Consider the following 13,060-nt stretch of genomic DNA (forward strand, 5'->3'; position numbering starts at 1 on the left):
TCCTAGGAAGAATTCCAATTTAAAATTCCTCAATCCAAAAATTTACCGACTTTCGACTCGTGTCCCTACTAAAAATTCGTAAACCAAAAAACTGGCAACCATTTAGCACGGACACGAACCCTTTTAGCCTGGACAAGAATCCTCAATGTCGATAACTGTCGGCAAGAGCAATTTCTAAATCGATTTCTTCCTCTAAATTGACTGGTGATGCCGCGAGATAAACCTAACAACGGTGCGCCAAGCACTCATTTCTTTTTTTTTTTTAATATTCATCTTTATATATAATATTTATATATGAATTGTGTATATATAATTATTTTATATAATTATAATAATTATATATACGTCGGTATAACTTAATAATATCGCACACACGAGCGAAACTCTTCATTGTCTTCATTTTTTTATACAATATAATGTGTACAAGCTACACTTATGATAGAGGGAACATTTCCATTAACCTTTCAGCTATCCTGCTTTTAATAATTTTATTAATTAATTAATTACTTACTTTTCTTTTTATTACTGTAACTACCAACAGTACGAATTCTCGCGATTATATTTACTCATCCGCCAACTTGACAAATCCATGACTGGTGACTCGACGTTACGGTTTGGTCGAGAAATAAAAAAACGATAGTTTATCCTTCATTTTCGGATTTATTCACATTTATTTAAGGGGCCTGACTTAAATTATTTAAATTATTTTTCAGAAAAAATATTTTTTACATGTAATAAAAAGGTGATTTCAGATACAAATTTAAAAATATCTGAATTTATTTTAAACAAAAAAAAAATGTCAAAGATGTTTTGAGTTTAGGCAATTTTAAATTATAATCAACAAAATAATTTAATTTTAAACATGATAGTTTCATTTTTAACCTAAAAGGATTAATTAAAAAAAATGCAATTTATACAAGAAAAAAAAGGGATATACCATCAAACGGTACACTGGTGCGAATTCGCACCCAAAGTTTTTTCATTTTGTTAGCATTTACGCAAACACAGCTGCAGCGGACTATCCCCACATATATTAAATATGTGTGATATATGCTCATTGTTTATTATATGTTCAATATATTAAATATTTAATATTAATAAAGATTTTTCATTCAAGAAAGAAATAAAAGTTAAAATTCTTGAACCTTCAAGCCAAAAGACGAATTTTTTCTAATTTTTCAGCAAAATAAATGAATTTTCAACCGAATAAGTTGAACTTTCATTTAAATAAATGAGATTTGTTACTTTAACTTTGGTAAAAAGCATCCTTCTTGGATGAAAATTCGTCGTTTTGGGTTCAAAAACCAGTAATTTTTTATTAAAAATTAATTTTTTAAATATGAAAATACATATTTTGGAGTTAAAAATTCAATTCTTTGTAGAAAATTTGTCTTTTATGGTTGAAACTTTAATTATTTTTATAGAAAATTAAACTTCGACCAAATAATTAAATTTTGAACATAATAGTTGAATTTTCAACCTAAAAGGATAAATTTCCAACAAAAAAGTATCATAGCTTATATTTCAATAAAAAAAGATTATTTACTTTCAATTAAGTTCAAAATAATTATGTTACTTAATCTTCTTAACAGAGAATCTTTTATAAAGGGAATAAAATATTATTTCAAATGCAAATATAACATTTAAAAAATTTTAAATTTATTTTCAAAGAAAAATGTCTTTTCTACTATAAAAGGTAGCTTTTTTTAAACAAAATACCTGAATTTGCAATAAAAAAATTAATTTTTAACTAAAATGAAGAATATTCAACGAAAAGAAATTATTTTTTACAAAGCAGTTTAATTTTCCACCAAAAAAAAAGGTAAATTATCAACGAAAAATTTAATGATATACTTCAAGCAAAAAATATTTTTATTTTGTACCTAAAATTTGAATTTGATAAAAAAAATGAATTTTCAACTAAAGAGAAAAATTCATTTTCAAACCAAAAATATGAATTTTTTACGAAAAGTGCATTCTTGACAGAAATATTAAATTAATATACCGAAATTGCGTATTTTCAAGAAAAAAATTTAATTGTCAAACCAAAATATAATTTTTTACCAAAACAATTGAGTTTTCTACGAAAAAATTGAAGTTGCAACTCAAAAATATGAATTTCCAATAAAAAAATTAATTTTCTATCAAAAATATTTGGATTTTCTTCAGTTTTTTTTTATTAATTAATATTGCATTTAAATGGCAAAGGTATACTTTTTACTTAAAAGTTTAACAATTAAATTGATTAATCTACCAAATATCTTTAATTTTCATTGAAAAAGATGAGTTTTCAACCGAAAATTAATTTTCTAACAAAAAAAGTTGAAATTTCAACGAAAACCAAATTCATATAATATTTCAAGCAAAAAATATGATTTTTTTACCAAAATAATTAATTTTCAACACAAGAAAACAAATTTTCTATGTAAAAACTAAATTTTCTACGAAAAAATTGAAGCTGCAAACCCAGAAAGTGAATTTTCTACAAAAAAAATTTAATTTTTGAACTGAAAATATGAATTTTCAACAACAAAATTTCATTTTCAAGGAAAAATTAATCCTCTGGGTAGAAAATTCATCTTTTTGGTTTGAATTTAACTGTTTTTGATTTAAAAAATTAGTATTTTTTGGCTGGAAATTCATTTACTTATTTAAAAAGTCGTTTATTTTGTTAAAAATTTCATTCAAAAAATTATACTCTTAGTTAAAAATTCCACTTTTTGATTGAAAACAATAATATTTGGTTGAAAATTCCTCTTTTGTTGTAGTAAATTTAACTGTTTGGTTGAATTTGACTATTTTTGATTAAAAGTTCCAATATTTTTTGGTTTAAATATAAATTATTTAAATTTTCGTTAGGAATTCTTTTTTGGTTGAAAATTCTGCTATTTGTTGTTCAGAACTTTATTTAAAATTCATATTCTTGGTTGAAAAATCAACGTTTTGGTTGAAAAATTATTTTTTTGGTCAAAGGTTAATTATTTTAGTGAAAAATTATTTCTTGGGTTGAAAGTTGAACTGTTTTTGTCGAAGATTCATTTTTTTGCAGTTGAAAATTTAACTATTTTGTAGAAAGTATGTTGTTTGAAAATTATTTTTTTTTTGTTATTAAAAATTTAACTCAATCAAAGAAGAGTAATTTTTAACCAAAAGTTGCATTTTTATATAAAAAAATTATATTTCTATTCAAAAAGACGAATTTCTAAACAAAAAGGATAATTTATAAAAAATTGTTGAATTCTCTACCAAACACTTGCATTTTTCTTTAAAAGAAAAAGAGATTAAAAAAAATAGTTGAATTTTTATCCGTAAAAAATTCCAGTTCACTCTTCAACGACAAAATATGATTTTTTTAACAAAAAATGATTTTCTACGAGAAAAATCGAATTTTTAATCCAAGACAAATTTTTTAAACAAAAATTCATGCTTTTGGGTTAAAAAAATTTGTCTTGTTTTATTAAAAATTCAATTTTTCTCGTAGAAAACTATTTTTGTTAAAAAAATCATATTTTGATGTTGAAGAGTGAACTGGAATCTTTTTCAGAACCAAAAATTTGCATTTTCATAAAAAATATTTCTGTTAAAGCAGATGAATTTTTGAATCAAAACGATACATTTTCAAAATAATAGTTAAATTTACTGTGAAAAAAAATTCACTTAACTTTTCACAATCAAAATTGGGATTTTTAAACAAGAAATAAGTTTCCACGAAAAAAAATTGAAGTTTCAATCCAAAAAGACGAATTTTTCAAACAAAAGGATGAATTTTGAACAAAATAGTTGAATTCCCCACCAAATAGTTGCATTTTTATCCAAGAAAGATGAAATTTGTACTGAAAAATAGGAATTTCGAAAAAAAAATTTTTTTAAAGTTTTGCTTTCATCCAGAAAAGATTTCAGTTCATTTTTTAGCAACAAAATGTAATTTTTAAACGAAAAGTGAATTTTCTACGAAATAGATTAATTTTCAGCCAAAATTTTTTTTTTATACAAAAAAGATAAAATTTGTATTAAACAATTTAAAACAAAAAATAGTTGAATTTACACCCAAAAAGATTTCAATTGACTTTCAATACCAAAATAGAAATTTTAAACCGAAAGTAAATTTTCTAGAAAATAGTTTAATTTTCACCCAAAATAGTTGCATTTTTATCCAACAAAGATGAAAATTTTCTATTCAAAAAGACGAACTTTTAAATCAAAAAGTCAAATTTTCATAAAAAAAAAAGAATTTTAAACAAAAGTTTGATGTTCGACGAAAAGAATTGAATTTCTAACCCAAAAAATACGAATTTAAAAAAACTATTAAATTTCAACCCAAACAATAAAATTAATAATTCAACTAATTGAAGTTCGGCCCCGAAATTAATCAAATTTTGGGGATATTGAGATTCTTCCAAGCTCGATAATTTTATAGAAAACATATTTTAATTTTGCAGCATGCCACAAAAAAAAATTCCAAGATTCGAGCGCCTCTAAATAAAAAAAATCCCCAACCGAAAAGAAAAACCCATAAACGATCGCTCAAAGATTCTCGATCACAGCCAACGCTTAGATTAATAGAAGAATAAAAAAAATAAAATAAAAAGAGTTGTTAATCTACAGCGAAAGAAATGTACACCGCTGGAAAAAAAAGAAGCTTCGCTAAAAATACCGAATTTCCCAAAAAAAGAACTTCTTAAATAATAACTTATTTACAATTAAATAGAGTTGGACAATTTTGCGATCCTTGATAAAAAGCTAGGCTTTCTAAAAAAAAAAGACAAAGAAGAAGAATAAAAAAAGGAGAAAAAAAGAGAAGAGGAACAAAATATACACCCGGTTAGCGTCGAGAGAACTATTAATTAATAGAACCTATCATTTACATGTCTTATAAAGATTAAAATTAACTGGTTAAATAATTCATTACCAACTAGTTGATAATTAATACACCTTGTACAATGTATTTCTTAAACTTTAACCTTACCAGCCATGGATTTTTCCCGTGAAATAAAGCAAAAAAAAGGGGGTGGAAACTCAGGATTTGTTTTTTTTTTGAGTCTAGACTACAAATTAGTAACGTAATTTTTAATTACTTTGAGCTTCGTCAAACGCAAGGACTTTTTTTTCTATAAAAATTAATCTCAGCGACGATAAATTCATGTTTCTAAGAAGCACGGATTAATTCTTTGCATAGAAAATAGAAATTTAGAATTAAATTAATTTAACAGTTCAATTTAATTGAAAAATAGAGTATCAAAGCAGGGCCTAAAATTACTTTAATTTCAAACTTGATCTACAAGTTTCAAATAAAAATATTGCATTTTCAACAAAATAGATGATTTTTTTACCAAATAGTTTAAATTTTAATCAAAAAATATTATTAAATTATTTTTAATTATATTATTTTTAACGGAGAATCTTTTATAAAAGGAACAAAACAGTACTTCAGATACAATTTTTAAATTTATTAATATTTTCAACAAAAAAATGTCTTTTATACTATAAAAGATGACTTTTTTTAAACAAAATACTTGAATTTTCAATAAACAAAATAAAATTTTATTTTGAAGAATCATTGACGAAAAAAAATTATTTTTTTACAAAGTAGTTCAATTTTCAACCAAAAAAGTTGAATTTTTAACGAAAAATAAAAGGAGTGAATTTTCAAGAAATAAATTTAATTTTTGAACCGAAAATATTTTGTATTATATAATTAACGAATTTTATTATAATATTAATTAATTTTTAATTAATTTAAAAACAATTTTTATTTAATTTTTAATCAATAACATTAATAAATATCATTAACGAAAAAAAATTTTTTTTTTCAAAGTAGTTTAATTTTCAACCAAAAAAGTTGAATTGTTCACGAAAAATAAAATCAGTGAATTTTCAAGAAATAAATTTAATTTTTGAACCGAAAATATTTGGATTTTCTTATTTTGTTTGATTAATTAAGATCGCATTGAAATTGTAAATGTATACTTTTTATTTGAAAGTTTAACAATTTATTTGAAAATTAATGTATTTTGTATAAAAATCGTATTTTTTTGTAAAAATTTAATCTTTTTGGTTGAATTAAACCGTTTTTGATTGAAAAAATTAGTATTTTTTCGTTGAAAATTCATTAACATATTTTAAAAGTCATTTATTTTGTTAAAAATTTAATTCAAGAAATATATTTTTAGTTGAAAATTCCACTATTTAATTAAAAATAATTGTATTTGGTTGAAAATTCCTCTTTTGTTACAGAAAATTTAATAGTTTGGTTGAATTCGACTGTTCTTTTTATTTAAAATTCAAATATTTTTTCGCTTGAATAGCAATTTAGTTTTTCATTGAAAATTATTTTTTGTTTGATGATTAATTTTTTTTGTAGATGAAAATTTAACTATTTTGTAGAAAGTATGTTCCTTGAAAATGATTATTGTAGTTGAATTATCAACTAAAAATAAAATCATGTAATATTTAATGCAAAAAATGTGAATTTTTACCATAATAATTAATTTTCAACACAAGGAAACAAATTTTCTATAGAAAAACTAAATTTTCTACGAAAAAATTGAAGTTACAAACCGAGAAAGTGAATTTACAACAAATAAATTTAATTTTCGTACAAAAAAAAGGTATTTTTTGTAGAAAATAAAACTTTTGAGTTGAAAATTCATCTTTTTCGTTGAAAATTCATTTACTTATTCAAAAATTCGTTTAATTTCTTAAAAATTTTTTTTCAAAAATGATAATTTTAACAAAAAGATAATTAATTTTTTACAAAATAGTTCATTTTTCAACGGAGTAGTTGAATTTTAAACCAAAAAGGAATTTAAATTATATCCAAACTAATTGAATTCAACAAAAAAATGAAATTTTAACCCGAAAATATAAATTTTCAACCAAAAAAGACGAATTTTCAACAAAAAATCAATTTTAAACCAAAGATATTAATACTAAACAAACAAAAAAATTATTTACAAAATAATTAAACTTTTAACCAATTAGTTGAATTTTCAACCAAAAAGGATTTTAATTTTATATCCAAAACAGTCCAATTTTAAATTAAAAAATTAAATTTTCAAACTAACAAAAAAAAAAAAGAAAATTCAACAGAAATGTTCAATTTTCGACCAGAAAGGCTAATTTTTTTAAACAAAGTTGTTGAATTTTCTATAATAAAATTAAATTATCGATCAAAAATATAATAGAAGACTTTCCAACCAAAAATAATTAAATTTCAACAAAAAATAGTTGGATTTTCACATTAGGTTCTATTATTTCAATTCTCAATTAATTTTTTTAACCTTACTTAGTTGAAAATTAATGTATTTTGTTAAAAAATCGTCTTTTTTTTATTAAAAAATTTATCTTTTTGGTACAATTCAAAGATTTTTGATTTGAATAAAAAAAAATTTGTCTGTTAAAATATCAACTTTTATATTTTTTGTTGAAAATTTGTCTTTTTTGGTTGGCAATTCAACTAAATGGTTGAGCATTTAAATTTTATGTAAAAAATTCATCTTTTTGGATAAAAATTGAAAATTAATTTTATTAACGGAAAATTTTATATTTTTTGTTGAAAATTGATCTTCATCGGTGGAAAATTTCTTGAGAATGTTATTGTAAAATTGCAAATGGCAAAAAAATTTTACTTCAACGAATTAAATTTCAAGTTAGGGATTTTATTTTTTCTTCATCTATTTTTTCAGAATTTTTAACACAAAAAATTATTTATTCGAAAAAAGACGAATTTTGAACAAAATACATGAATTTTCATCTAAACAAAATCAATTTTCAAAAACAAAAAAAAAACGAATTTTCAACAAATGCTTCAGATTTTATTCAAAAAAATTAATTTTGAACTAAAAAAGTCAATCTTTAAACAAAAAATTTTATTTTTTACAAAGCAGATTAATTTTCAATAAAAAAAAAGATGAATTCTCGACGAAAAAAATATTTTAATTTTCTATCTAAAACAGATAATTTCAATTTAAAATATTAATTATCACCAACAAAAATTAATTTTTTACCAAAATACTTCAATTTAGGTTGAAAAATGACCCCATTTAGTTGAAAATTCATATTTTTTAATTTACCGCTCTTTTTTAAATAAAAATATTTTGTCGGTCGAAAATTCAACTATTTGGTAAAAAAAAAAAAAAATGATGCAGATTCATCTTTTGGTTTGAAAATTGAAATACTTTGTTGAAAATTTCGTTTTTTTAACATTATTTATCTGAAAATTTGAATATTCCACTCTTTGGTTAAAAATTGAGCCTTTTTAGTTGAAAATTTATTTATTTTGATGAAAATTCGTATTTTTATGTTTCTTTAAAATTAATTTTTTACTGCAAATTCAACAATCCCATTTTTGGTTAAAAAATTAATATTCTCGGTCGAAAATTTAACTATTTATTTAACAAAAATCATCTAATTAGCTGAAAACGCAATATTTTTAATTACAATATTATAAATTTAATTTAATAAAGTTTCCAAATTGAATTTTATTAGAAAGAAATTACTCCCCCATTTTCCTAAAAAACAAAAATCTACGCAACATTTTAGGCCCACTATCAAACTAAGTTGTCAAAACAAAAAAAAAAAAGATATGCATGTGATTTCAGATGATTTAAAGTTCAAAACAAGGAAGATCTCGAAATTTCCAAAACTAAAAGCACCTGAATTTGGAAATATTATAATTTCGAAAACGACCGAATTTCAAACAATTTTAATTTCGAAAATACCAAAATTTAGGACTTCAAATAACCCTAAAAAAATATCAAAAATATAAATTTTTTAAACATTTTCCGTGCTTCAGTCTACAAATTTTCAGAAAAATGAAGAGCAAATTCTTAAGATTCTCACCTCAGATTGACGTATTAACAACTTATTGATAAGCGATAAGTTTTTTTTTTTAACTAAACAAAAACTCCCTACCTCGTTACCTTCACCGTAAAAAAAGTGATTGAAAATTACGTTTTAATATTCCGATTTATATGTTAATTCTACCAAATTTACGAAAAAAAATTTGTAAAAAAAAGAAGGAACGAAATTAAATTTCCTAGATTAAAGCAGGCATTTTGACACTTTTCAACCACTTTTTTTTTAAAGAAGTGTTGCATTAAGGCTCGTAAAATATATTTTTTATTGTAATATTTCCACCACACAATCTAAAGGCCATTTAAACTTGCAGAACATAAAATTTTTGTTCGAAAAAAGTTCGTTTTTTCTTCAATTGAGTGTTTTTTTTTCGTAAAAATTTGCATGTTTCGACTGAAAAAAATTGATTCTAAATTATGCATTTAAAATATTAAAATAAAAAAATAAATTTTCGTTGACAAATGATGGATTTGACAAAAACCCGAGTCGTTTTGAGAGCCTTAATCTTCCACTTCCGAGACTAATACTGTCCATCCTTAGTCAACCTTTCTTTTTCTTCATATATTACTTTTCTCGGTTCACAATTATACTTTCTATTTGTGATTTGCGTCAAGCATAATTTTCGCTTTCGGTGTGATGTCACAAAAATCGGTAACGAAGCTCCGCTGTCGAAGGCGATAAGCGAAAACAAAAAAAAAACATTAAAAAAAATTGGGACACACTGAGTTTACTTCTTAAGCGAGGAAGAAGAATTTTTCGCTCGCACTTTTTTTTCTTCCAATCAGTGGAGAGAGTGCCAGCTTCTTAAAATTGGTCCACGAGCAGGTCGCAGATTTCCACCGACATCGATTCTTTGCTCGAACGCACCGTCAATCGGAACATCTGTAACATTTTTCCATTCTAAATTAGATCAGAAATGAGAAAAGAATTTAGTGGAAGAAAAGAAAAAAAAACAGAAAAAAAGAAAAACAGAAAAGAAAAGAATCTTTAACAATAAAAAAGTTTTTTTTTTAACCAAATATTCTATCTTTAACCAGGAAAAATGTATTTTTAACGAACATGATTACTCTTGTTTCTACCACAACAAAAAAAGAAAAATTTTCAACAAAAATGAATAAAATTTCCAATAAAAAGAAAAATCTTAAACAAGTAAAATTAATTTTCTACTCAAAATACGGGTTTAAAATAAAATACATTTATTTTAAACTTAATTCCTTGATTTTTAATGAAGATTCATGTTTGATCAATACGATTAATTTTCACCTAAAAACGAAACATTTTAAACCAAGAACATTTTTTACTAAAAAGACGAGTTAAAAAAAAAACATATATTTTCAACAATATAATGAATTTTTAAACAAAATAAATATTCAATAAAGGAGAGAACGAAAAAAAAAACAGTTGATACTTTCAACCAAAAAAGATTTTAATTTTTAATCAAGACATATTTTAAACAAAACAGTTGAATTTTCAACCCAACAATATGATTTTTTCTTAAGAAAAAGTAATTTTGCAACCAAGAAAGTTGAATTTTTGACCAAGAAAAAATTTTCAGATATGAAAAAAAAACCAACAAAATTGTTGAAATTTCAAGTAAAAAAAATTAATTTTCAAAACTAAAAAACATCAATTTTCTACCAAAAAATTGAATAAATCGGATTGATTTCAGAGATAAAAAAGAGTCTCAATAGTGGTATAAATTATGGGAAAAATGGAACCAATAGATGCATGAAAGCTTTAAAATAAAGCAGACTCTTCAGTCCAAAATACTCTCTAAGGGGTGACGTTTGAAGCTACAAAATTGAATTTTTTAGAAAATAATTTGACTTTCCAGCCTGAAAAGATGAATTTTCAACAAAACAAAAAAAAAACAAAAAAAAATGAAATTACAACGAAAAAGATGAGTTAACAACGGAAAATTTAATTTTCAATCAAGGAAGTTACACTTTCAAACAAAAAAGAATAAACTTGAAAAAAATTGTTTAATTTTCAAGCGAAAATACGGATTTTCAAAAAAAAAATGTCAACAAAAGATGAAATTTCATATAAAATTATTAATTGTATTTTTCTGAATACATTTTATTTTTAAACATGAAAAGATGAACTTTCAACAAAATTAATTTTCTACCAAAAAAGATTCTTCAGTCAAGGATAAAAAAATAAACGCAAAAAAATTGTTGAATTTTGCAACTAAAATTCAGTCAATGATAATAATTTTCTAATAAAAAAAAATGATGACATTTCAACAAAATATATTAATTTACAACTAAAAAAATTTATTTTTAACCAAAAATAGAATAGTTTGGATGCTTGGTCATAAATAAACTTCATTTTTTGAAATTTGTTGATAATTCTACTTTTTCGGTAGAAAAAAAATTTTCTTGGTTAAAAATTAATTACCCCCACCAAAAAAAATGAATTTACTTTATTTTGGAAAAAATTGGTCTTTTTTGCATTAAACATTCAAAAATTAATTAAAACGAAAAAAATATAAGCCTACTGTTAAAAATATTTGGTTGAAAATTTATTAAATTTGTTTAAAATTCTTCTTTTTCTGTGAAAAATGAATATTTTTGGTTGAAAATTTATCTTTTCGGTTGAAAATTAATCCATTTTGTACAAAATTTTACAATTTTCCGAAATATGCGAAATTTTGGCAAGAAACCTCAATAATTTGGTAGAAAATTGAACTATTTGTTTAAAAATTTATATATCTTGTTGAAAATTCGACTTTTTAGTAGAAAATAATTTTTTTCGGTTAGAACTGAAGTATTTTGTAAAAAATTCGTCTTTGTGGGTTATATTATACAGTTTATTATTTTTAATTTGAATATTTTTGTTGAAATATCAAATATTGAATTTTTCGTTAAATTCAAATGGACTGAACTAAATTAAAAAAAGAAACAAACAAAAAATCAATTGTTTTTCATGAGATTGGAATGAATTTAGAGGAATTTAAGCGATGCGAGGAGAATTCGATTAAATTCATGTAGATTTAAGATTATTGGAAAAAGTTTAAATGAATTTAATAAAATTTAAAAATGTGAAAAAAACTTTATTGATCAATTAAATAAAAACTTTTAAAAATTAAAATAAAAATCGATTAAAATAAAAATAATTTAGAATAATAAAAGTAAATAAAAAAAATGAAAGCACTCAAAGTGGACCTGTTAAATTTTGAACTTTTAAAATTGAAATTTAAAAGTTTTTTATTACAAAATTTTGTATTCAAATGCTCAATAATTCACGCGTATAAAATTGAAGATGCTTACATTTTTCAAATATGAAAAAAATAAATCCACGTTATCATTTTCAATGCTCTAAATTAAAAAATCAATCAATGAACTTTAATATTTTCAAAATTATATAATTTTAAGGAATTTGAAGCCTGAAACATCAAATATTGAAAAAAAATTAACTGAACACTTTTTAAATTGAAAATTCAATTATTTTCTTTTTAAATAATTTAAACATCCTTGGAACGCTTCAAAATTTTATTTAAAAATCTTGAGAAATCTAGAGGTCGTAAGTTGGTTTTAAATTATTTTGGAATTTTTTTCAGAACTTTTAAATATCTGTCAAAATGAATTGAATTTTTTCTGCAATTTTCAGAAACTCTTGCAAATTTTAGAAAATTTCTTCACAATTTGGATGTATAAATAACAATTGAACATTTATTATTTGCAGACGAAATTTTTTCTTAACATTTTCTTAAGATTCCTAGGAAAATTAAAAATAACTTTTCATTTAGAAAAATGATTTTAAGAGAATATTTAAAAAGTTTCTCAAAGATTGAAATAAAATTTTCAAAAAAGATTCTAGAAGATTTTAAGAAAACTTTCTAAAATTTGCATGATAATTTTTAATCTTTTTGAAACTCCTAAATATCTCTTTACTCAAATTTTTTCTAAAAATGTTCATTTGTATATTATAAATCAAAAATTTTAAATTTCACTTACAAATTAAGCATTCTTAAAATACAAAAATTAAAATTGTAACGTTCGAAGTTTAAAGGCTCTTCGAAATTTTAACGATTCCAGGTTTTCTATGTCAAACAATTCAGTCAAAGATTCTATACTTTTAAATATTTGGTTTCAATTTACTTGTTTTAAATAAAAATTAAAATATTGCTAAATATTCAATAATTAATCTTTTTTTTTTTAATTAAAAATTTCAAATTGAATGGGTTAAAAATTGAATATTT

The 13,060-nt window shown here is 22.4% G+C and overlaps 1 protein-coding gene across 2 annotated transcripts in view; it reads right to left on the reverse strand.

The window, feature by feature from the left end:
- Positions 1-8,518: 8,518 nt before the first annotated feature.
- Positions 8,519-13,060, reverse strand: part of LOC117172566 (AP-2 complex subunit alpha) — a 98,271-nt gene continuing 93,729 nt past the window's right edge. For both annotated transcript variants that reach the window (XM_033360629.1, XM_033360628.1), the window contains exon 14: positions 8,519-9,738. In XM_033360629.1, coding sequence (XP_033216520.1) covers positions 9,661-9,738 — 78 coding nt within the window. In that variant the 3' untranslated portion in view covers positions 8,519-9,660. The remainder of the gene's footprint in view (positions 9,739-13,060) is intronic.

The sequence above is a fragment of the Belonocnema kinseyi genome, chromosome 5, assembly GCF_010883055.1.
Source record: "Belonocnema kinseyi isolate 2016_QV_RU_SX_M_011 chromosome 5, B_treatae_v1, whole genome shotgun sequence".
In the NCBI taxonomy this organism is placed as follows: domain Eukaryota; kingdom Metazoa; phylum Arthropoda; class Insecta; order Hymenoptera; family Cynipidae; genus Belonocnema; species Belonocnema kinseyi.